Here is a 27,449-nt window from a genome sequence, read left to right on the forward strand (position 1 = left end):
GTTTACTCATGCATTTCCATAATGTCCCTTTTAGTATCTTCATGCTTCTGTATTTTATGAAAATGTACTTCATTATTTTCTGTACTATATTATGCTATGTATCTGTTAAGCGCCTTGAGTCCTATTGGAGAAAGAGCGCTATATAAATAAAATTATTATTATTATTATTATTATTATTATTGACGTAGGCCATTGTATATGGCCCTCAATTCCAGTACGTTGATGTGTAGACAAGCCTCCTGGCTTGACCATAGTCCCTGAAAGTTTTTTCCTTGTGTGACTGCTCCCCATCCTCGGAGGCTCGCGTCCGTGGTCACCAGAACTCAGTCCTCAATGCCGAACCTGCGACCCTCTAGATGGTGAACACTCTGCAGCCACCACAGGAGAGACACCATGGCCCTGGGGGACAGGCTTATTTTCTGATGAATTTGAAGATGGGACCCGGACCACTTGTCCAGAAGGTCCCACTGAAATGTCCTCGCATGAAACCTGCCAAAGGGGATGGCCTCGTAGGTCGCCACCATTTTTCCCAGTACTCGAGTGCATTGATGGACTGATACTGTTTTCGGTTTTAACAGGTCTCTGACCATGTTCTGGAGTGCCTGGGCTTTTTCCATTGGGAGAAAAACCCTCTTTTGTTCCATGTCCAGAATCATGCCTAAGAAAGATAGCCGAGTTGTTGGAACCAACTGTGACTTTGGTAGATTCAGAATCCAGCCATGTTGCTGCAGCACTCTCAGGGAGAGCGCCACGCTTTTCAGCAACTGATCTCTCAATCTCGCTTTTATCAGGAGATCGTCCAAGTACGGGATAATTGTGACTCCCTGCCTGCGCAGGAGCACCATCATTTCCGCCATTACCTTGTTGAAAATCCTCGGGGCCGTGGAAAGCCCAAACGGCAACGTCTGAAACTGGTAATGACAGTCCTGTACAGCGAATCTCAGGTACGCCTGATGAGGGGGATATATGAGGACATGAAGGTATGCGTCCTTTATGTCCAGTGACACCATAAAATCCCCCCCTTCCAGGCTGGAGATAACTGCCCGGAGCGATTCCATCTTGAATTTGAACTTTTTCAAGTACAGGTTTAGGGATTTTAAATTTAGAATGGGTCTGACCGAGCCATCCGGTTTCGGGACCACAAAGAGGGTTGAATAGTACCCCTTCCCCTGTTGAACTAGGGGAACCTCGACAACCACTTGTTGCTGACACAGTTTTTGAATTGCAGCTAAAACTATCTCCCTTTCTGGGGAAGAAGCTGGTAAAGCCGATTTGAAAAACCGGCGAGGAGGCACATCTTCGAATTCCAGTTTGTAACCCTGGGATACAATTTCCATTGCCCAAGGATCCACGTCTGACTGAACCCAGATGTGGCTGAAGAGTCGAAGACGTGCCCCCACCGCCGCGGACTCCCTCAGTGGAGCCCCAGCGTCATGCGGTGGATTTAGTAAAAGCCGGGGAGGACTTCTGCTCCTGGGAACTAGCCATAGCAGGGAGTCTTTTCCCTCTACCCTTACCTCTGGCGAGGAAGGAAGAGCCCCGACATCTTCTGGACTTATGCGACCGAAAGGACTGCATCTTATATTGCGGCGTTTTCTTTTGCTGTGGGGAAACATAAGGTAAAAAGGTAGATTTACCCACGGTAGCTGTGGAAACCAGGTCCGCGAGACCTTCCCCAAATAAATCCTCACCTTTGTAAGGTAAAACTTCCATATGCTTCTTTGAGTCGGCATCACCCGTCCATTGGCGGGTCCACAGGGCTCTCCTAGCAGAAATCGCCATGGCGTTTGCTCTCGAACCTAGCAGACCAATGTCTCTCTGAGCGTCTCTCATATATAAGACTGCATCTTTAATGTGACCTAAGGTCAATAAAATGGTATCCCTATCCAGGGTATCAATGTCAGCTGACAAAGTATCCGTCCAAGCCGCAACAGCGCTACAAACCCAAGCCGACGCTATTGCCGGTCTGAGCAAGGCACCCGTATGTGTATAAATTGATTTTAAGGTAGTTTCCTGTCTGCGATCAGCAGGATCCTTGAGGGCTGCCGTGTCCGGAGACGGTAGCGCCACCTTTTTGGAGAAGCGCGTTAATGCCTTGTCCACCCTGGGTGAGGATTCCCACCGTAACCTGTCCTGCGCAGGGAAAGGATACGCCATAAGAATTCTTTTGGGAATCTGCAGTTTCTTGTCTGGAGTTTCCCAAGCCTTTTCAAATAACGCTTTCAGTTCATGAGATGGGGGAAAGGTTACCTCAGGTTTCTTTTCCTTAAACATGTGTACCCTCTTGTCAGGGTCAGGGGGGTCATCTGTGATATGTAAAACATCCTTTATTGCAATAATCATATAATGAATACTTTGGCCACCCTTGGGTGTAACCTCGCATCATCGTAGTCGACACTGGAGTCAGAATCCGTGTCGGTATCAGTGTCTGCTACTTGGGACAGGGGACGTTTCTGCGACCCTGAAGGGCCCTGAGACACAGTCAAAGCCATGGATTGACTCCCTGTTCTATCCCTGGACTCTGCTTTGTCCAATCTCTGATGTAATAAAGACAAATTTGTATTTAAAACATTCCACATATCCAACCAATCAGGTGTCGGCGTTGCCGACGGAGACACCACAATCATCTGCTTCCCCAATAAGGCCCTTTGGAGAGACAGAGAGAGAGTATGCCAGTACACACCCAGCGCCAACTGACACTGGAAATAAAATTCCCAGATAAAACAGCGCTTTTATATAAATATATAAATATATATATATTTATACACACACACTCACTGCGCCAATTAAAAGTGCCCCCCCCCCCGCCTCGTTTGCCCTCTGTCACCGTGTTCAGCAGGGGAGAGTCCAGGGAGCCAGCTTCTCTGCAGTGTGCTGTGGAGAAAATGGCGCTGGTCAGTGCTGGAGGATCAAGCTCCGCCCCCTCTGCGGCGGGCTTCGGTCCCGCTCAAATTTTAAAAACTGGCGGGGGATTATTAAATATACTGCCTCCGCAGCCTATATACATGTTAGCCAGTCCCTAGAGGTTTATTATTGCTGCCCAGGGTGCCCCCCCTGCGCCCTGCACCCTTCAGTGCCCGCTGTGTGTGGGAGCAATGGCGCGCAGCGTTACCGCTGCGCGTTACCTCAGAGAAGATCTGAAGTCTTCTTCCGCCTTTGAAGTCTTCTTTCTTCTTATACTCACCCGGCTTCTATCTTCCGGCTCTGTGAGGAGGACACCGGCGCGGCTCCGGGATGATCGGCGAGGGTGAGACCTGCGTTCCGACCCTCTGGAGCTAATGGTGTCCTAAGAAGCAGAGCCTATCATTTAAGTAGGTCTGCTTCTCTCCCCTCAGTCCCACGATGCAGGGAGCCTGTTGCCAGCAGCAGTGCTCCCTGAAAATAAAAAACCTAACAAAATTCCTTTTCAGAGAAACTCAGGAGAGCTCCCCTGTAATGCACCCAGTCTCCTCTGGGCACAGGATCTAACTGAGGTCTAGAGGAGGGGCATAGAGGGAGGAGCCAGTGGACACCCATCTAAAGTTCTTTATAGTGCCCATGTCTCCTGCTTAGCCCGTCTATACCCCATTGTCCTTACAGAGTCCCCAGCATCCTCTAGGACGGAAGAGAAATCAAGAAATACACACTACACACATAGGCCGGCATTCAATTACCCACAAAGAACCATCGGAATAGCCCCCCGGTGACACAATTACTCGCAATCAATGATCGTGGGTAATTAAATACCGGCCATAGTGTTAATCTAGCTGTCAGCCTTTCAAATATGGACGTTATGGCAATAAGTATGTACATGCTCAGCTGTACGCATCTTGTGGTACGCCTGCCCCCATGTGATGCTTCGCAGTGACCACTTACACATACAGTAAACTAGGGGGTAGATGTACTAATCAGCATGCCATGGATTAAAATGGAGACAGAAATAAATGCTGGAAATGAAAACTGGCTGTTCTCTAGGTGCTTCACTTGTTACGAATGCTGCCTCTTAACTTCACGTTGGACCTATCCCAAAAAGGGCCAGAATAGCAATTGGAAAAATGGGTGTGTGCTATCTTCTTCACGCACCCATTTTTCCAAGAAATAAATGCTAAATGGCTTGTTTTGCCCTTATCTTTACTGTGATTTTAAATTCATCAGTCAAAGCCATCGTAAAGCTGCCCCTAGGTGCTACAGATAAACTTCCAAACAGGCAAATAATTAATATGCTTAAGGGGTGCGGATCAAAAGATTGGCAATAAATAGGCCGACAGTCAATAGGGTCAAAAGGTCGACGTGGAAAAGGTCTACAGTACCAAAGGTCGACCGGTACAAAGGTCTACAGTACCAAAGGTCGACCGGTACAAAGGTAGACAAAAATCTCAACATGGGAATGGTCGACCCAAATTAGTTTTTTTGTCATTCTATATAATTAACAATATCTAAGCCAAATTAGTGGAAACGTACCCACATGGGCCCACTTCATTTGCCATGCTTTAGGCAAAGTGGCGAGTGCAGGTTACTATTCCCAAGTGTACTCCACGTGGATGGTAAATGAAGAAAAAAAAAATCAAAACTTTTGTCGACCAGTCATGTTGACCTCTTGAACCTATTGACCTAATGCATAACTGTCGATCTATCATCCGGGGCTCAGGACTTAGGTCCAATGTTACATAGCACTTCATTGCACAGATGTGATGTTACTGAATTTTGCCTATGGGAGTACATCCATTACAGCCCAGTGACACCTCTTCAGTTGCAAGTAAAGATGTGAAAGAAATGCGTATGATTCTGTATCATCTGTACTTGCTCTGGGCAAAAATGCACAAGATACACTCTGCAAACAGGTGGACATTCAACCCTGCATTAAACATATGGCCTCTAATAATGTTAGTAGTAGCTGGAAAAGCCAGGTTCATGTTGTGTGTCAGTGTATTCAAGCTGGTCTTCTGTGAACATAAAGGCCTAAAATAGATCTTTGAATCAGTTAAAAAGAAAAACATTTTGTATGAACTGGCTGGAGGCTACCCTTCATAAAGAGGGGAGTATGGTAAAATTCTCTCAAATTTCGGAGGGGTTCATAGATAGTTTCTGTCTGCACCAATGCTTTCACTTAACACAATGATATGAAACAAAACAGCTACTGGGCGATGCCCCAAGTATTTAGTTTGATGGGGAACCTCCTTTTTTTTATCTTTTTCATTTTTCTGTGCCGGACATGCCTACTCTACCTTGGTTTTATTCTCTTTTTACCAATATCGAGTATATTCAATTAGTGTTGAATCCTCTCTGACACTGAGGATCCGACACTGCACTATTGTATTGCGGGTCGTTTCTGCCCATTTCCAACCATTCATTTCCACCTTCTCTTATGGGCGAAAATTAATGGTCCAAAATGGACCAGTTTTCGCCCGCGGCGGAGTCGAAACCTCATGGATGAGCAGAGATTCCACTCATCCATGAGTTTTTCGACACGTCGGAATTTTCGACAGGGTGAAAAAACGGCACTTCAATTAAATACTGAAGTGTCAAAGTTAGGATTATCAGCGGAAAGTGCCGTCTTTCTGCCCTGTCGAAACTTCCGACCCTAATTGAATACTCCCCTATGTCTCTTATTCATATTAAATGTATTCTTGTCTTCTCCATGCTTACTCACTAGGAAAATATGTCTTTTTGTGTATTCCACCATGTACTGTCACATTTCTGCTACTGGAATGTGCTATTTTTGGCCTAGATTTATCAAGCCTTGGACAGTGATAAATTGCATGGTGATAAAGTACCAACCAATCAGATCCTAACTGTCATTTTCCAAACACAACCTGTAACATGGCAGTTAGAAGCTAATTGGTTGGTATTTGATCACTGTACAATTTATCACCCTCCAAGGTGTCCTTAAAAAAAAAAAAAAAAAAAGGAAAAAAATAAAAATACGTGGCTTGGACTGCAAGCTGAGTAGTGGTGTTTGGTGAGAACTCTGCAGGACATCGGGGATTACATCCTTTTTTTCCCGTTCTCTCCCCACCACAGAGCCCCATACCTGCTGCCCTGACCCGCCCTAGTCACCCTGTATCAGCGGGGCTGAACTGCAAAGCCGGGGGACGGTTACTTCCGTCCCTGCAGGTTGCGGCCTCACCGCCTCAGCGAAGCCAGGACCTAGAGTTCCCCAGCCGTGACCCGCTGGAAGTCCGTAGACAGACTCCCGCTTCCGCGGCTGGCATCCGCCCGGCCCAACTCTGCTCCCTCCACTCCACCGCCTACCTGGGGGCCGTCTAGTACTGGTGAAACACCGGGAGCCCTCCCACACAACATGTAGCGGAGGTCCCGGGCGGAGATTGCAGGCGGCAGCCATCTTGGATCGGGGACAGCTCATTTCAGTGGCCTCTATGACTCCTGCCCCCTGGCTCCATGCAGCGGACCTAGGCTGGAGCCCCAATAGACACAGGTCCCCCTGCACACTCTCACCCTCCCATAGGACTGTGCGGAAAGCTGCCTTGAGACACTGCCAGCTCTTCTGCAGCACAGACTGCATCCTGTCCCATATTATCACTGTGAGAGTGCTAAAGCCCTGTACAGGTGAACGCCCCTGCACAGTTTCTGCTAGCCAGCTGGGTGGGCACCCCATTATTTGAACTTATTATCATATCGCAGCCATATTCCCTGCTGGGATTTCTTTCTATATCATTGGCTGGTTCTCTGTTTGTACGTTATCCCTGGGGGTGATAAAGCTGCCTTCTCCTGCTTCCAGTTTATTAATAATCCAACTATCACATCTCCACATGCTGGTGTGTTCACCCTTTGTCTCACTCTAATACAATGACTTTGACTATGGCCCTGGATGTCCACCCAGTCATCAACATCGACATGCTAAAAATGTAATGTTGTGACCAAGCCGTGTGGAGGGATTGATGTGTTACGATTCTTATCACGATATGCTCTTGTTATCCTAACACTTTATCACGCTAGACCCTGTCTTGGATTTTTGTTCTCCCTGCCCTGACCAATGACAAGACGTGGCTCCAGTAAATCTAAAAAATATCCAGCTGCGGCCTCACATTCTGCTGCCTTTCATACACTGTTCAGGACCTCTTCTACTGATACTACTATACCCGCTCCCGTTCTTCCATCCATGGCCTCGAATCTACAGCAAGGGGACGGAGTCCTGAGCTCTCCCTCTAAACGCCAGCATCCATCTGTCGCTGTGGAGATTTCGGATATGGCTACAGTACTGGCACACCTGTGCTCCCTTCCCACTCGGCAAGACCTCCAACAGGACTTGCTAAATATGGAAAAGCGGATTCAGGACTCCTTCCAGGCACGCATTTTTTCCATCCGATCTGATCTCACGCACGTGGCAAACAGAGTTACTGATTTGGAGGACAATAGGGATGTAATGGACTTGAAGTTATCTGACCTTCACGACCTTGTGTCTCGGTACTCACGTACAGCGACTGACATGAGGCGTTGGATAGAAGACATCGATAACAGAAGACGTCGTAACAACCTGAGACTTAAGGGCCTCCCAGAAGATGTACCACCTCAAGGTCTTGTTGACGCTTTGACCAAGATATTTAATGAACCTCTGGATGCGGATCCGACCACTGAAATTGTGTTTGACAGCACATCGTGCATTGCATCCTAAAGGAGCCGCTCTGCTTTCAGCAAGATGCACTTTCCTGACTGTAGAGATGTCATCTTCTGTCTGACCGAGAGAGGTCATCTTCCGTCCGGCCGAGAGATGTCATCTTCCGTCCGGCCGAGAGATGTCATCTTCTGTCCGGCCGAGAGACGTCATCTTCCGTCCGGCCGAGAGATGTCATCTTCCGTCCGGCCGAGAGATGTCATCTTCCGTCCGGCCGAGAGATGTCATCTTCTGTCCGGCCGAGAGACGTCATCTTCCGTCCGGCCGAGAGATGTCATCTTCCGCCTGGCCGAGAGATGTCATCTTCCGTCTCCATTATTTCCAAGTGAAAGAAAATGTCCTACAAAAGTCCAGGCAACCTCAGATATTGACTTCAATGGACATTGAATACTGATCTTCCAAGATCTCTCCTGGCAACGTTGCAACAGAGGCGCCTACTACACCCTCTGATGGAGGCACTTCAAAAGAAAGACATTTAATTTCGCTGGGATTTTCCCCTCAGCATACAAGTGATGCGAGATGGGACACGATACATACTCCAGGACTATGAAGATCTGCCCTCATTTTGCTCTGCATTGGGACTTCTGACTAGGCTTACCCAACTAGGCTTACCCAACTAGGCCTATGACATCCCGGCCTTCGTAGAGAATGATGGACAAAATAAGAATTTACTTACCGATAATTCTATTTCTCGGAGTCCGTAGTGGATGCTGGGGTTCCTGAAAGGACCATGGGGAATAGCGGCTCCGCAGGAGACAGGGCACAAAAGTAAAGCTTTCCGATCAGGTGGTGTGCACTGGCTCCTCCCCCTATGACCCTCCTCCAAGCCAGTTAGGTACTGTGCCCGGACGAGCGTACACAATAAGGGAGGAATTTTGAATCCCGGGTAAGACTCATACCAGCCACACCAATCACACCGTACAACTTGTGATCTAAACCCAGTTAACAGTATGATAACAGCGGAGCCTCTGAAAAGATGGCTCACAACAATAATAACCCGATTTTTGTAACTATGTACAAGTATTGCAGATAATCCGCACTTGGGATGGGCGCCCAGCATCCACTACGGACTCCGAGAAATAGAATTATCGGTAAGTAAATTCTTATTTTCTCTATCGTCCTAGTGGATGCTGGGGTTCCTGAAAGGACCATGGGGATTATACCAAAGCTCCCAAACGGGCGGGAGAGTGCGGATGACTCTGCAGCACCGAATGAGAGAACTCCAGGTCCTCCTTAGCCAGGGTATCAAATTTGTAGAATTTAGCAAACGTGTTTGCCCCTGACCAAGTAGCTGCTCGGCAAAGTTGTAAAGCCGAGACCCCTCGGGCAGCCGCCCAAGATGAGCCCACCTTCCTTGTGGAATGGGCATTTACATATTTTGGCTGTGGCAGGCCTACCACAGAATGTGCAAGCTGAATTGTATTACACATCCAACTAGCAATAGTCTGCTTAGAAGCAAGAGCACCCAGTTTGTTGGGTGCATACAGGATAACAGCAAGTCAGTTTTCCTGACTCCAGCCGTCCTGGAACATATTTTCAGGGCCCTGACAACATCTAGCAACTTGGAGTCCTCCAAGTCCCTAGTAGGTGCAAGGCACCACAATAAGCTGGTTCAGGTGAAACACTGACACCACCTTAGGGAGAGAACTGGGGACGAGTCCGCAGCTCTGCCCTGTCCGAATGGACAAACAGATATGGGCTTTTTTGAGAAAAAAAACACCAATTTGACACTCGCCTGGTCCAGGCCAGGGCCAAGAGCATGGTCACTTTTCATGTGAGATGCTTCAAATCCACAGATTTGACTGGTTTTAAACCAATGTGATTTGAGGAATCCCAGAACTACGTTGAGATCCCACAGTGCCACTGGAGGCACAAAAGGGGGTTGTATATGCAATACTCCCTTGACAAACTTCTGGACTTCAGGAACTGAAGCCAATTCTTCTGGAAGAAAATCGACAGGGCCGAAATTTGAACCTTAATGGACCCCAATTTGAGGCCCATAGACACTCCTGTTTGCAGGAAATGCAGGAAACGACAGAGTTGAAATTTCTTTGTGGGGCCTTCCTGGCCTCACACCACGCAACATATTTTCGCCACATGTGGTGATAATGTTGTGCGGTCACCTCCTTTCTGGCTTTGACCAGGGTAGGAATGACCTCTTCCGGAATGCCTTTTTCCCTTAGGATCCGGCTTTCCACCGCCATGCCGACAAACGCAGCTGCGGTAAGTCTTGGAACAGACATGGTACTTGCTGAAGCAAGTCCCTTCTTAGCGGCAGAGGCCATAAGACCTCTGTAAGCATCTCTTGAAGTTCCGGGTACCAAGTCCTTCTTGGCCAATCCGGAGCCATGAGTATAGTTCTTACTCCTCTACGTCTTATAATTCTCAGCACCTTAGGTATGAGAAGCAGAGGAGGGAACACATACACCGACTGGTACACCCACGGTGTTACCAAAACGTCCACAGCTATTGCCTGAGGGTCTCTTGACCTGGCGCAATACCTGTCCCGTTTTTTGTTCAGACGGGACGCCATCATGTCCACCTTTGGTATTTCCCAACGGTTTACAATCATGTGGAAAAAACTTCCCGATGAAGTTTCCACTCTCCCGGGTGGAGGTCGTGCCTGCTGAGGAAGTCTGCTTCCCAGTTTCCATTCCCGGGATGAAACACTGCTGACAGTGCTATCACATGATTTTCCGCCCAGCGAAAAGTCTTTTCAGTGTTTGCCATTGCCCTCCTGCTTCTTGTGTCGCCCTGTCTGTTTACGTGGGCGACTGCCGTGATGTTTTTCCCACTGGATCAATACCGGCTGACCTTGAAGCAGAGGTCTTGCTAAGCTTAGAGCATTATAAGTTTACCCTTAGCTCCAGTATATTTATGTGGAGAAAAGTCTCCAGACTTGATCACACTCCCTGGAAATTTTTTCCTTGTGTGACTGCTCCCCAGCCTCTCGGGCTGGGCTCCGTGGTCACCAGCATCCAATCCTGAATGCCGAATCTGCGGCCCTCTAGAAGATGAGCACTCTATAACCACCACAGGAGAGACACCCTTGTCCTTGGATATAGGGTTATCCGCTGATGCATCTGAAGATGCGATCCGGACCATTTGTCCAGCAGATCCCACTGAAAAGTTCTTGCGTGAAATCTGCCGAATGGAATTGCTTCGTAGGAAGCCACCATTTTTACCAGGACCCTTGTGCAATGATGCACTGTTTTTAGGAGGTTCCTGACTAGCTCGGATAACTCCCTGGCTTTCTCTTCCGGGAGAAATACCTTTTTCTGGACTGTGTCCAGAATCATCCCTAGGCACAGCAGACGTGTCGTCGGGATCAGCTGCGATTTTGGAATATTTAGAATCCACCCGTGCTGTTGTAGCAGTATCCGAGATAGTGCTACTCCGACCTCCAACTGTTCCCTGGACTATGCCCTTATCAGGGGATCGTCCAAGTAAGGGATAATTAAGACGCCTTTTCTTCGAAGAAGAATCATCATTTCGGCCATTACCTTGGTAAAGACCCGGGGTGCCGTGGACAATCCAAACGGCAGCGTCTGAAACTGATAGTGACAGTTCTGCACCACGAACCTGAGGTACCCTTAGTGAGAAGGGCAAATTTGGGACATAGAGGTAAGCATCCCTGATGTCCCGGGACACTATATAGTCCCCTTCTTCCTGGTTCGTTATCACTGCTCTGAGTGACTCCATCTTGATTTGAACCTTTGTAAGTGTTAAAAAAAATTTTTAGAATAAGTCTCACCTAGCCTTCTGGCTTCAGTACCACAATATAGTGTGGAATAATACCCCTTTTCTTGTAGTAGGAGGGGTAATTTAATTATCACCTGCTGGGAATACAGCTTGTGAATTTTTTCCCATACTGCCTCCTTGTCGGAGGGAGACCTTGGTAAAGCAGACTTCAGGAGCCTGCGAAGGGGAAACGTCTCGACATTCCAATCTGTACCCCTGGGATACTACTTGTAGGATCCAGGGGTCCTGTACGGTCTCAGCGCCATGCTGAGAACTTGTCAGAAGCGGTGGAACGCTTCTGTTCCTGGGAATGGGCTGCCTGCTGCAGTCTTCTTCCCTTTCCTCTATCCCTGGGCAGATATGATCTTATAGGGACGAAAGGACTGAGGCTGAAAAGACGGTGTCTTTTTCTGCAGAGATGTGACTTAGGGTAAAAACGGCGGATTTTCCAGCAGTTGCCGTGGCCACCAGGTCCGATGGACCGACCCCAAATAACTCCTCTTCCTTTATACGGCAATACACCTTTGTGCCGTTTGGAATCTGCATCACCTGACCACTGTCGTGTCCATAACATCTTCTGGCAGATATGGACATCGCATTTACTCTTGATGCCAGAGTGCAAATATCCCTCTGTGCATCTCGCATATATAGAAATGCATCCTTTAAATGCTCTATAGTCAATAAAATACTGTCCCTGTCAAGGGTATCAATATTTTTAGTCAGGGAATCCGACCAAGCCACCCCAGCTCTGCACATCCAGGCTGAGGCGATCGCTGGTCGCAGTATAACACCAGTATGTGTGTATATACTTTTTATGATATTTTCCAGCCTCCTGTCAGCTGGTCCTTGAGGACGGCCCTATCTATAGACGGTACCGCCACTTGTTTTGATAAGCGTGTGAGCGCCTTATCCACCCTAAGGGGTGTTTCCCAACGCGCCCTAACTTCTGGCGGGAAAGTGTATACCGCCCATAATTTTCTATCGGGGGGAACCCACGCATCATCACACACTTTATTTAATTTATCTGATTCAGGAAAAACTACGGTAGTTTTTTCACATCCCACATAATACCCTCTTTTGTGGTACTTGTAGTATCAGAAATATGTAACACCTCCTTCATTGCCTTTAACGTGTGGCCCTAATAAGGAATACGTTTGTTTATTCACCGTCGACACTGGATTCAGTGTCCGTGTCTCTGTGTCGACCGACTAAAGTAAACGGGCGTTTTAAAAACCCCTGACGGTGTTTCTGAGACGTCTGGACCGGTACTAATTGTTTATCGGCCGTCTCATGTCGTCAACCGACCTTGCAGCGTGTTGACATTATCACGTAATTCCCTAAATAAGCCATCCATTCCGGTGTCGACTCCCTAGAGAGTGACATCACCATTACAGGCAATTGCTCCGCCTCCTCACCAACATCGTCCTCATACATGTCGACACACACGTACCGACACACAGCACACACACAGGGAATGCTCTGATAGAGGACAGGACCCACTAGCCCTTTGGAGAGACAGAGGGAGAGTTTACCAGCACACACCAAAAACGCTATAATTATATAGGGACAACCTTATATAAGTGTTTTCCCTTATAGCATCTTTTTTATATATTTCTAACGCCAATTTAGTGCCCCCCCTCTCTGTTTTAACCCTGTTTCTGTAGTGCAGTGCAGGGGAGAGCCTGGGAGCCTTCCCTCCAGCCTTTCTGTGAGGGAAAATGGCGCTGTGTGCTGAGGAGATAGGCCCCGCCCCTTTTTCGGCGGCCTCGTCTCCCGCTCTTAACGGATTCTGGCAGGGGTTAAATATCTCCATATAGCCTCCGGAGGCTATATGTGAGGTATTTTTAGCCAAAATAGGTATTCATTTGCCTCCCAGGGCGCCCCCCTCCCAGCGCCCTGCACCCTCAGTGACTGCCGTGTGAAGTGTGCTGAGAGGAAAATGGCGCACAGCTGCAGTGCTGTGCGCTACCTTTAGAAGACTGAGGAGTCTTCTGCCGCCGATTCTGGACCTCTTCTTACTTCAGCATCTGCAAGGGGGCCGGCGGCTAGGCTCCGGTGACCATCCAGGCTGTACCTGTGATCGTCCCTCTGGAGCTGATGTCCAGTAGCCAAGAAGCCAATCCATCCTGCACGCAGGTGAGTTCACTTCTTCTCCCCTAAGTCCCTCGTTGCAGTGATCCTGTTGCCAGCAGGACTCACTGTAAAATAAAAAACCTAAGCTAAACTTTTCTAAGCAGCTCTTTAGGAGAGCCACCTAGATTGCACCCTTCTCGGCCGGGCACAAAAATCTAACTGGCTTGGAGGAGGGTCATAGGGGGAGGAGCCAGTGCACACCACCTGATCGGAAAGCTTTACTTTTGTGCCCTGTCTCCTGCGGAGCCGCTATTCCCCATGGTCCTTTCAGGAACCCCAGCATCCACTAGGACGATAGAGAAAAGTTATTAACTCTAGACGATGCAGACAGGCTGACACTACTGACTCTGACTTTGCCATCCCGTGACCAATAGTCCTATGTTGCAGAGCTATATCCTTTTTATCTCTATAAGAAGTAACTATGTTGCAGTTTGTTTAGATTCAGCTGGATGCCTTATCTGCTCATGCTCATCTCGATTTATTGGTTGAAGCCACTGTTGGCCAAATAGTAACCTCAGATCATGCCCCTATCACATTGACTCTCCTTCTCCGCCATCCCCAGCCAAGACAATGGCATTGGAGACTTAATGAACAACTTCTTAGGGACCCCGATTGCCATGCACAGATTGAAAAGGCTATAGACGACATCTTACTGAATGTCTCTGACGACATCTCCCCAGTGATTCTGTGGGAAGCACACAAATGTGTAAAGAGAGGAAAATGCATACAATTAGGTACATACTTAAAGAAAAAAAAGGCCGAATGTAGGACTGCCTTGTTAGAAAAAATTTAAAGCATCTGGAAGTGATCCATAAATCTACATTTGCTCCTGATACCTTTATTGAGCAAGCAAAACAAGTGCTCAATAGTTTACTCAGTGACGGAACACGACGGGCGTTCCGCACTTGCCACCACATATTCCATAGATAGGGTAACAAACCCGGTAAGCTTTTAGCTTGGGCACTTAGATGCCCAAAAGGTCTTTGACCTATATTGCAAAGCTTAATGATGGTTCAGGAACACACCATGCCACTGACAATGACATGGCTAAAATCTTTCACTCCTATTATTCCAATCTGTACAACTTGATTTCTGGTCGGTCGACTTCTAGCCTTGTTAGACACAATTGCTACAGACTGCAATTCTTGGAGGAAATTACATTTTCAACCTTGTCTGCTGGGGTGACTGAGGCCCTGGAAGCCTCCTTCACGGAGTTAGAATTAGTAATTGTGCTACAGTCCTCCCCGAATGGTAAAAGACCGGTCCTGGATGGCTTCCCTATAACATATTATAAAGCCTTTTGTGATAAACTTCTTCCATTATTGTTGAAGGCCTGTAATGCGGTTTCACCCGAGGTCCCTTTCTCTGGCCAGTCCCAGTTATACCGAAGGAGGGGAAAGACCAGACACTTCCATCCAGCTATAGGCCAATTTCACTTTTGAATGTGGATATTAAATTGTATGCAAAACTGACGGCTTACAGACTTGGCCTGTTGTTGCCATAAGTAGTCCACCCTAATCAGGTCGGATTCATTCCGGGCAGAGAGGCAAGGGATAACACTATTAAAGTTATTGATTTGATAACTCGCGCACAAACATCTAATGTTCCCTTAATGCTTTTCTCCACGGACGCGGAGAAGGCCTTCGATCGGATGGACTGGGACTTTATTGAAGCGATCCTTCGACGGTTGCGTTTAGGTCATACCGTCCTACAAAAAAATTATTTAAATTGTATAGAACTCCTTCTGCACAGGTCAGAGTTAATGGACTTTTCTCAGAACCCATACGAATCTTTAACGGCACACACCAGGGTTGCCCACTTTCGCCCCTGATCTCTGTATTGTGTATGGAGGCTCTGGCAGGAGCAATCCGGAATAACACCAATATCATGGGTTTGAAGGTGGGCAATGTCAACCATCATCTAGGTCTCTTGGCAGACGATCTATTGGCAGTCATTACTGATCCTGTGGTCTCAGTACCCAATCTCATGGAGGAATTTACACGTTTTGGTAGACTAATTTAAAATAATTTTTTCTAAATCTGTGGCATTAAATATCACTCTTCCGGCCTCTTTGATTCCTTTGCTTTCTGGGTCCTTTCCGTTTAAGTGCCAGACTTCCCACATTAAATATTTAGGGATTTTATTTCCCTCAGCTCCTAATACAATAGTCACAATTAATCACGTTCCCCTCCTTCGTAAATGAAGACAAGAGATGACGCATTGGCTTGCACAGCGGTTTTCCTGGCTTGGTCGGATGACCAAAATGAATATTCTTCCCAGGCTGTTATTTCTCTTCCAAACCATCCCGATGAAACTCCCTCCTCAATTTCTTTCAGAAGCTCATAAGGCGATAAGCCATTTTGTGTGGGGTGGGCGAAAGCCCAGATTTAAGCATAGCAATCTGTGTAGGCATAAATCACAGGGGGGACAGCAAATGCCGTTGGTCTCGGCATATTACCATGCCACGGGCCTTAATCGTATTTTGAACTGGTCCCTTCCCAGCCCAAATAGGAAGCAGTGGGTTGACCTTGAAGCATCAACAAACCTTAATTTGTATGCCTTACCATGGTCTTCCAAATTTGGCTGACTGTCACATCCCACCATTGTTTCCACCCTAGCGATTTGGAAAACTCTTAGATCCAGGCTGGGAATATCATCGGAGAACACATCTCTTATGTCAATATTTGATAATCCACCGTTTCCCCCAGGAATTGCGAGTGGAGTAGCATCTAGATGGAGGAAGGCCAATGTAAAGAGACTACACCACCTGTTCGTAGATGGCAAGCTTAAAAATGTTTCTCGAAGCTGCGGGAGAATGGGAATATCTGCAGCTTCGCCATTTCATTACCTCACGAAGGGGTGTGCTCACCCTCCATAGAGACCTCACTCCCTTCAAATCCATGTGTACCCAGACGGTAGCTCTCACGCATATAGTATCGGGAATTTATAAGATCCTGATTCACGGCTCTTTTCCATATTTTCCTTACTATTGTGGTTCCTGGGATAAAGACTTATCTCATAGGGCAGGCATGTCCAAACTGCGGCCCTCCAGCTGTTGTGAAACTACATATCCCAGCATGCCCTGACAGTTTTGCTGTCAGAGAATGCTAAAGCTGTGTCAGGGCATGCTGGGATGTGTAGTTTCTCAACAGCTGGAGGGCCGCAGTTTGGACATGCCTGTCATAGGGGAATGGTTATTGACTGGGACAAACATTGCAGTCTTGGCACGCTGTTCTACTAGCTTAGTAGTTATAGAAACACAATATAAACTACTGACGCGGTGGTATAGATGCCCGGCTCCTATTACATAAATGTTATCCCTCAGTATCTGCCTTGTGCTGGCACGGTCACAGTGAGAGGGGCACCTTGATCCACATTTGGTGGGATTGCCCATCTATTGTTCCTTTTTGGTCCAAAATTATGGGTGATCTTCAGTTTGCCGGCGGCCGGGCTCCCGACGACCAGCATACCGGCGCCGGAATCCCGAGTGCCGGCATACCAACAGCTTTTCTCCCCCTTGGGGGTCCACGACCCCCCTGGAGGGAGGATAGCGTGGCGCGCATACGTGCCACCATGCCCACAGCATGGAGAGCGCAGCGTGCCCGCAAGGGGCTCATTTGCGCTCGCCCAGCTGTCGGTATGCCGGCGGTCGGGATTCCGGCACCGGTATGCTAGCCGCCGGCATAACAAATTACACCAAAAAATTATAGAGCTCACTTCTAAAATTCTGGGATTACAGACACCAACCGGCCCAGACTTCTGGCTGCTATCACATTCCACCATCCCCTTAGCGAAATACAAAAACTCATTACTCAAACATTTAAATAATGCAGCATGAGCAGTTGTGCCGGTTCGCTGGCGTTCTACTGAACCGCCGACTCTCTGGGAATGGTTCCAGCGTATAGATTTCTACATGCAAATGGAGGATATTTACTTTACGTCTTTAGAGAAATACTCAGATTATACAGCCACTTGGTTTAATTGGATGGGGTTTAAAACAACTAAGATTTATGCGCTTTTGTACCTCATAAGAAACCATTAAAATATATTATTGTAGACCTGATACTTTCAGAAACTACTTCTGACTAATCCATGAGATCTTCCCTAGTTTAGACTTCCCTTCTCCCCTTCCCCTTGTCTTTTTCTTCTTGCCCCCACCCCCTTTTCTTCTCTTAGCATTGTTCCATACTGATTTCCTCAAGTGTATTATTCTGAGAAGGGGGTTCCCCCTTAGTTTTATGTGATGTTGAGGAATGTGCTCCTTTTTTTTTTTATGAAACACTATGTTTCCGACTGTGGTGGTCAGTATGTATATTGTTACAGTTTTCTATTTCTTTGTATGCACATCACACTGTGGAATGGTCACTGATTGTCTTCATTTGCAATGCATGGAACTTGTTCTTACTGTAAACCAAAAATAAAGTATTTATAAAAAAATAAAAACAGGAAAACATTGAGTGGGTGCCCTTTCAAACAGGCAAGAAAATCCATGTATAGATTATGATTAGTGGGGAATTCTCCGACCTTCTAAAGCAGCAATGTATAAATGTGTGTGTTGAGCCTGAAAATGGGGAGTTGTGTGACAATACACAAAATGGAATAAAGAGCATACACAATTTACTTGTGAAGAGACAAACAGCTTTATTAAATAAAAGGCAAACAGAAGAAATATAACAGACTGAAAAAGTAAATTCGGAAATACATTTTTTTATTTTATTTTTTACATTTTTTTTATTTTGTTTTTTCTTAAATTTATTTTTTACAGTATCCTTAACTTTTGCATTACAAACCCAGATTCTGTGCCAGCCACAAATCAGCCTCCTGTGTGTTTATTTTACATGGGGTAAAATAAGTCAGTCATACAGTGGTTAACATGGTGGAAAAATGACTGCACATGCACATCTAGAAGTAAACACGTCACATGTCACATATATGAACCCGTTAGCTCTTGTGGAATGAAGGGCTGCTATAGATGGCAGAGGTCGGTGTGTAGGTGCCTGTGGCAGCGTATTAAACTCTCTCATGAATCAATGCTATAAATATCAAGCTCTGATAAGAACACTGACTGAGGAGTTACATAGATTAATTTCTACTATACACCACTGTACTTCATGAGCCAAACAACTTACAACAGACAGCGCCATGTAGCAGCCTGTTTGTAGCTAGTCCAGCAAGAACAAAATAATACAGAGTTTGTAGTAAATATTGAATCAGCGATAATGTACATCTAATATTTTAAAGTGCTGTCTGCTAGTAATCATGTGCAAAAATAGTATGAGGAGCTACCAATATAGGGAAAGGGTATTTTGTCATAAGCATTTCTATGACGACTTGTAGCAGCATTAACCAGAGCTCTCAGATCTAGTCTAGGTTTTCAGTTACAATAGCTAGTGAGTTGTGAATGACTGGCACTTAAAGAAGAACTCTACTGACCTCTTCCTCCTCCCCCCAAAATAAGAAAAGCTTTGGGTGGAGATGTTACAATGAAATTAACAAAAAAACGGAAAAAAAAATGGACGTTCACTGGTAACAGGAAACTGACATCCACTCAGCATGTTCCAAACAGGCAGAGTAGTAATCACTGTGGGAAGTGCAGCATAGAACAGCCATTATTCACCCAGGCAGGTCCAATACACAATGACTGCAAGGCAAGTATATTTTGGAGGAGGAGAGGTTTGGGTGGAGTTACCCTTTATCATATCACCAGATAAATGCAAACTATCAATTACTAGCAAAACAGATATGGACCACAAGCTTGAAATATGGAGTTGGGCTAGAAACATGAAACTTCTGCTTGACAATGTGTTCTGTGCTACAATTGTCACAAACGCGACATTGCATTTTCAATCGCTAGTTATCCACTCTTCACAAAGCTGTACATAGCTTGGATTCAACAAAACAAAGAATCATGAACGGAATAGAGCAGTGGATGAAATGACATCACATACACAGTATGCCCACATTTTATCGCATGAAGCAAATCTGTATTTCTGTGGAATCTAGTATTGTATCTTTTACAGCTTATCCTGCTCATGCCATCACTGAGATAATCTGCAAGCATTGTCCTTGACAGGAGAGAGGCACTCAGATTTATCGGTTATTCTTAGTCCATATCAAACAATTTCTTCTTCAATGGTCCAAAAGGGCCTGGGATAAGCCCCCTTTCTATTCTGAATGTACAAGTAAGGCACAGTTATAAAATCACATCACACACACGACAGGCAAGACACGTCTCTCTAATAAATAATTGTATCACTATCCAATAAGATACATGGTTAGAAGACCTTCACTTCAGTGCACGTGTTGGCCTTACAAAGCAAAACAAAAATGTCAACATGTATTTAAAATGAAAATAAATACCGGAAAAGACCTGGTGCCCAATGTCCTTGTTTCTATGTTGGTATTAGTCAGATATTAAGGGCACCAATAAGCGGACATTAAAGCAAGAGGCCACCATGATGAAATGTGTCAAATATGTACCATAAAAAAATGGAAAAAAACATTACACGGTGGCCCTCTGTAAAAAGACTAGTTTCTAAAATTAAGACCTTTCCCCCCCCATGGATATTCCCAGTTCCACAAATGCCCAAATCAAGAGTGACCCAGACCATACAAAGTAACACTAGAGTCAGCGCCCCTAGTTATGGAAACCAATGCTTCTGGTTAAACTCAGCCTTGCGTGACGTGTGCATGCTGTGCGCAACAAGAACAGGACGTTTTCCCACGCTAAACAAACAAAAAAACAACAACAACACACAAACAGAGGTGACTTATATAGGATGCTGCAAGAACCCAAAGTGCAGTAGCAGCAGTCACCAAATGTAGCTGGAATCTGTCTGTCCTGAAAGTACTGTACATAAAGATGAAGAAAACAAATGTATATTTATATTGATGTCTTACACAAACTTTTTTATGACAGCATTAAGTATACACTAAAAGATTTACATTACAATATATACATTTATATAGTTTCTTTTAATGACAATAAAGGAAGCAGAATATTACTGGCATCGAAGTACGACCATATCTAGACTGTTTTTAAATACCACAGAGTCTCCTGGTTAAAATGTAAAGCCGCACAGCCATCCTATAAAACTGTGTCATTTAGTGGAGGGTGCATGGTGGCCTCTGGTGGTCTGGGCCTAGCTCAGACAGTCTTCTACTTTTAGGGATATCCGTCCTGGTTAAGAACTTATACGGTTTTCTTATTTTACACTAGATAAGCCTGAGAAAAGGACTGCGGTGTTCCTTTGTAAGCTTTCAGCATGATGTGACCGTTCAATCAAAACCCTGTATTTATAAGGGGAGCGGTGACATTTCCGCAACACTGAAAGCAAAGTCCTGCATATGCCATTTAGGGAAAGGATTACAAGAGTCGCTTGTTGCACCTTCTCAAAGCGGACACGAATCTGCTCACAAAAGGACTGTACCAGATTCTCCCACCGGCTCATGCAAACACAGAAACACGTAAAAGGTAAATATCACCGGAATCAGGACCTCTAAAGAAATGTATGTAGGTTCAGAACTGTCTGACCATGTCCCTGATGGCAAAGGCAAATAGACAACCGTGTGAATCCCACCTATCCTGAGGCTTAGTTTCCCTCTGTATCTTAATGGTCAGCGGCATTATTTTACATCAAGTATTGCTGCAGCATACAGAGCAGTCCATTGTTAGCAGCAAATGGCAGGAAACTAAATATATATTTAAACATATGTAAAACAATTCTATTTCCTTTTTTTAAACAAAGTGCTTTGATGAGATACACATAAATACTTAGAAAATAAAGTGTCAGTTGGAAACAAACTAAACTCAAACGCTCAAAATCTGCATCCTAAACAAGCTGGCAATAACACTGGATGGCCATCTAGAGGCAGGAGAGGCAATGCTAAATAAGGGGTGAGTGGGAATGACCTGGGACGAAGAGCAAAATATACACTCATCAAACCGGCAGTAGAAAAGTTTAATACGAGATTGAACTATGCATGAATGCTCTGTTGCCCACTATAGTATGAAGGGGCCTGTTTCAGATGGACCTGTGCTGTATGAGCAGATCTAAATCTAACTCACAGATTCTATGCTCTAAAGAAAGAAAATGGGGTATGTTTTGAAAGTGCCTTGTAGAAGTCCTTAAAACAGAAAGGAATGACGCTGGATTGTCTAGAGTTTGAGTCACTTTGTTTCAAACCCGTGCCACAATTGGCACACTGACTTGGCTCCATGTGCTTAGAGGCTTTCAGAAGACGAAGCACCCTAAACATACACTAGTGCACTAGTGCAAATAGTAAATTCTCAAATGTATCATTCAATGATAGTCACACATACGACACTATTTGTTTTTTATTCTTCTCTATAAGAAACATGAGGAAGCTGAGAAATCTCTACAAGGCAACTGCACCAAAACACAGCAGTCCATCACTGCCTTAAAAAGGAGTTTTCTACTGTAAATAATGCTTGCAATAAATCCTCACTCTACCCTATAGTAGAACTTAGGTGGGAGAACCTCCTGTGAGAACACCCAGTATTCGCTCTATGTAGCGGGTACCTGAACTCATATGTAGCCGAATGAATCTTTTTCGTAGCAAGGTGGAGATCCTAAACACCAGCTCTGAATCTTCCACTGAATGCCAATTCATCTGATCTCTCCTGCTAAAGACCCCCACCAAAGTACTAGTATGGGGATGAAAAGGGGATTTGATACTGGAGTAATATAAAGTGGCAACAGCCAATAAATATAGATGGCATCACAGAGAAAATTACTTTTGGACTAGAATGAGAAGTTTTGACAATACTGCAAAGGTTTTCTCTTTGCAGTATTGTCAAAACTTCTCATTCTAGTCCAAAAGTAATCTGGGGTACAAAACATCTTGTATATCTGAATAATGTCAAGTTATACAAGTTTCCCTTAATACAATATATTAAAACAAACATATTGCTTGTCAAACTTGGTCAACGAAGCCAACAAAAAACAAGTCACTGAATTGTATTAGCATGTTTCCTGAGTCTTTTGTGCTTTGAAGGACACTAGAGCATGTCTATTTTTGTGGACTCGAGCATAGGTAGCTATCTTAATCGGTCAGATGGTTGGAGTGTTGTCCTACATAGTCCTGCGTTTGTTATATAGCAGATACAATAACAAAAGCCAGGATTTTGTGGAAGTTGTGGTGCATCTAGAAGATACAGTTTATTGTTGAAATGGCTTGGGAGTTATTACAGCAGTAACTAGTTGAGACATACAGTACATTAGATTACCCTCTAGAAATTGAACATGGTAAAGGGTTTTGGCATTACAATGCTGCACTGCACTGACAGACATCAACTGATGGATGCCAATAACCTACTTGCCCTCAAAGTCAGGAGACTGTGACAAACACCTCCTAGCGAGAGAAGAGTTGATGGTCAGAGAAGGTAGTTCAAGAAAACGATAGGATCATTATATTATCAAGAAAATCTGCTTTCTTAACAGGCAGGCTTTGGGGAAGCAGACTAGGAAGCAACACCAGATGTTTATAAGGCACTCCAAAACTTCTGCTACCTCCCAATTGTTATCACCATTAAGGTCTAACAGAAATGTTACGAAGAAGGGACTGGCCTACTATGGACAAAGTGCAAAAAAACTAAGAGAAAAGAAGAAGAGCACCTCTCAAAAATACATACTTGGGTATGAATGTAGCAGCTACTGAAGAATGCTTCAGTTTGTGGGCAAGAAGACGTAGGCATATTAAAGAGTCTTATTTCAATACAAACTCTTAGGCGCTTTGGCTGGGACTTTCTGTACTCACGGCTTACATCGACGGGAGATACTAAGGGCAGTGTGTGGGACGTGCACTGCACTTCTTAGCCACATGTTTACTGAACAATCTGCTTGACTTAAGATGGTCCATGAACCAAAGTGTTTAACAAGACAAAGCAACAAAATAAATGTGGCCAGTGATTCAATTTATTTGAAACAGGATATAACACTGACTAGTAAGCAAGTCCTGCTGTTTAACGAAACTGCCTCTGCGGGGACTCGCTTAGAAAGGACAGATCTCTTGCTTTTATCAGCACCACTTCAACACTCACACAAATGCTTTCATTCTGCATGTAGCAAATCGGGCTCACTCGGCACACAAAGTGGATGTATCAGCTATTTGCAGCATGGTAAATCTAATGGGGAAAAAACAAACTTAAAAATCCAAATGCTTGGAATATGTAAAAGGATACGAGTTTTGGTATAAATTTAGAGGGGGGAATGATAAGTGCAATCAACTGGTGTAGTGGATGCATAGCATGGCACAGTGATCGCTTAGAAACGCAGCTCCACAGAAGCCTCAAGACAAAACTTAGGCAACAAATAATTGAATCCATTAGAACTGCTCTCATTAAGAGTACATACACACAGATGCTTGTACATGTGTTTCTGGTATATCGCCCAGTGCAAGCGAGCCTCAAAACAGTAATTTATTGATCACTATAAGCAACCCTGTTGGAACTCTCACAAAATTTAGCCCAACAGAAGCAACCCCTGAACACAGCCTGTTAGGTTTCTGGATAGTCCAGCATGTGCTTACAGTGCAGTGAGGCAAAACCACAGATGGATGTACAACCACCCCTCTGTTTGTACCCTAATACTGAAGTTTCACACAGAGATACCAGCCCTGAATTGTCTCTGTGACACTATCACAATTGCATCCTACACACCAGATTGTGCAACATAAAAACAAAATTAAGCAAACCCGTGATGGACAGCTCTGCAGCACTCACAATTAGTAAATTATTAAGACCTTAAACAGATTCAACCCCCAAGTTTATAAAATGTAAGGCACTTTTTAGGGAGCAATCTTTTTTTTGGCATTACAACTACCAAAGTACCATAGAACATCTTTATAAAAACAACCCCTCCATCGCAAAAAAGAAAATAAACAACAACACAAACCACAACACCAACATGTAACATGTCATACTCTATGGCATTCGTTAAAGAACTTGAGAGGAACCGGTTGATAGAACATTATTAATACATAGGTCAGTAATGGACAAAATACTCATCCTCCTGATTAAGGATATAGACTGACACATGCAAGGAAAACTTTTCAGTTGAATTAACTGGTAGACTTGTCAATTGCTGATCCAGACAGGACATCCATTTGAGTCACTGGGTACATTTGTAACAAAGTTTAATGAACCATTCCTCAGTTGCAATGTTCCCTACAAAGAAAAGAGTATCACCACGCTCCATGCATATGCAAAATGACTACATGCAGGATAAAAACAAATACACGCCTACAAAACATAAAATAAAAGTCCCTAACATCCAGAGAAGCAATTCTTGCAGAACTGGTACAAAAATATAAAATCTAAAACTTTTTTTTTCCCATTTTGTTTTCTTCTTAACATCTTAAATTGTTTGACTCTTTTATATCAGCTCATGCTCTGACTGAACAAGAACATTAAGCAAAAAATATTGGCAAAGTATTACAATTTGTCAAGCGCACTCTTCTCCCTCAAGTTCAGTATATTCAGGCGCATGTTACAATAGCAAAAATAGAGATTTATATATAGAGAGATTTATTATATATATCTGAACTAATTTTCTTTTACAACGCATAGAGTTCCAGTGGGCCCACAACACATCTTATGCCATCTGCCTGGTATGGGGAACATCAGATTCTGGAAGTTCAACTAGATCAATGAAATGTAGCAGCTCTAACTATCCTCCAAAAATCTGAAAATCAAAATTTTAATTCAAAAAAATAATTATATTTATATATAGATATATATATATATATATATAGAAAGTCTTAGTTTATCTACAAATGGGAATCAGTCTCTTGACCGTAGACACAAGACTGTGAATGCACCCTCCAATTGATACTCATTAAATTGGACCACTACAAAAAAAGAAGAAAAAAAATTCACAGTTTAGTATACCCCTGTCCCAGAATTCAGCTGACCTCAATTTATTTTTAAAATATATATATAATATATATTTATGTTTTGAAATTTTTACATTCATTACAGTATCTTATAAGCTGTGCAAAACTTTACTTTGACTGGCAGTCTGCCACCTCAATATGTTTGTCTTTGGTACAAAATAAAAAGAAAACAATCAACGTAATGTGCAATTTTGTTTCTCTCTTTTCCCAACTAAAAAGTACCAAAGAGAAAAAGAACAAAAAAAAAAAAAAAAATGCGGCTTTTAAGTTCAAGAGCCACCTTTTCTATTTTTTTTTTTGTTGCTTTTTAAAACATTTTTTTTTTTTTTTTTTTTTATATCTTGTTTGTTTCTATACAATTCACAGACTCTGTGGCACGTATCTACATTTTCAACATATTCCTATGTACATTCGGAAAAAAGAGGAAGTCACAAGGATTTTTTTCTACAATGAAGCGGAACCCGATAAATATGCACCAAACTATGCATTTTAGCCCACTACACTACAAGTTTTTAAATATTTTGTAACGTTTTAAAGCATACAAAAAAACCTTAACGGTTTTAAGCTGTAGAAGTGTCTTTGCAAATAACAAGGCACAAAGATAAGTATTTTTATAATCATAGTTGCACTTGCGATATACTATTAGCTATCGCAAAGTTATTTTATGAGCAAAATATAATTTTATTTAGAGCCACTTTTGTTGACCTTTGCACTTCTACTGGACCACTTAGTGCAGCACAACAATGGCAGAAACCTGAAGCCATATAAGTGGCTTTTTGCAATTAGAAGAATCACATTTCTAAAATTCCAGTACAGACAGTGGCTAATTTTGGCATTAGCTCAAAAGTATGGAAACTTTAAAAAAAAAAAAATAGTTTCTGACTCTAAGACATATGCTAAAATTACAATATACGTTGCCTATTTGTTTTTTGCACATTTAGGTTCAATATATAAACTACGGCAATAATAGAATTGCTGCCAATAGTACTCCAAGAACAAACAGCCATTAACAACCAGACATTGTGATGAATTAGAGTTCCATGCAATGATAACTCTCCATTTGCCAACATGTCTGTTTGCTGTTCTCGCCCCATAAAACCTGTTAAAAATCAGAACAGATGACGAGAGGATATACATGCAAAAACTAAACGCAATTTACAGTGCAGACTTGGGAGGAGACGTAGGAGCACTGGTCATGAAGAAAAGGTGGTCACACCTTTGAAGTGGGTATACGGAGTCCCACTAAGCCACCAGTGGGATCTCCCTCCGAGGTTTTTTCCAAAACCTGATTTACAAATTCAGAGGTCTGGCCTGCCACCGGTGACCCTGAAAAACAAATGAACAAGCTTTATAAAAGTCAGCTTTAAAACTCATGTTTGCTTTCAGACAAGATGATCAATTCCATTATAAAATAGGTCATTAATACCCCTTTCACACTGCAATGCCAGATCCTACCTGGGAATTGGAAGCGGGTCCTTCCTGGGTGGGATCCGGCATTGGTAGCTGCTGCAGGCTTTCCCGACCAGGCAATAAGCCGGGCGGGTTGCCATAGCAGCGGAGGGGCGGAGCCGGAGGGGGCGCTGGGAGATGAGTTCATCTCCGCGACGCCTCTCCCTATCTAGTAAACGGGTCCCAGGTCGCATCGACCCGGGAGCCCGTTTACGCAGCCACTGACCCGGTATTCAACCCGGGTATAACACTGCTTTACACCCGGGTTGAATTGCCGGGTCAGGCGACCCGCGATTTCAGCAATGCCCCTTTCACACTGCACGCCGACCCGTGTCGACCCGGCAATATGCCGGGTCGATACCAGCTTATTTGTGCGGTGTGAAAGGGCTATATGTTACATCTGCAACCTCCTCCTCTTTGGCCTTCCTCTCACTCTTTTTTCCCCATTGCAGTCTATCATGAACGCTGCTGTCTGGCTAATTATCTTTCTCTCTGCTCTGTGGAGGCCTCCCACTTTGCATACTGCTTCACTGGCTGCCCATCCACATATAAACACCTTAATTCTTCCACTCAATCCTACATTTCCAACCTCATTTCT

General features: G+C 44.4%; 1 protein-coding gene across 2 annotated transcripts in view; it reads right to left on the reverse strand.

Annotated features, from left to right (window-relative positions):
* Positions 1 to 18,173: 18,173 nt before the first annotated feature.
* CREBRF (CREB3 regulatory factor) overlaps positions 18,174 to 27,449 on the reverse strand; it is a 70,106-nt gene continuing 60,830 nt past the window's right edge. For both annotated transcript variants that reach the window (XM_063928064.1, XM_063928065.1), the window contains exon 9: positions 18,174 to 26,728. In XM_063928064.1, the coding sequence (XP_063784134.1) occupies positions 26,613 to 26,728 (116 nt within the window). In that variant the 3' untranslated portion in view covers positions 18,174 to 26,612. The remainder of the gene's footprint in view (positions 26,729 to 27,449) is intronic.

This window comes from Pseudophryne corroboree, chromosome 6 (assembly GCF_028390025.1).
Source record: "Pseudophryne corroboree isolate aPseCor3 chromosome 6, aPseCor3.hap2, whole genome shotgun sequence".
Lineage (NCBI taxonomy): Eukaryota > Metazoa > Chordata > Amphibia > Anura > Myobatrachidae > Pseudophryne > Pseudophryne corroboree.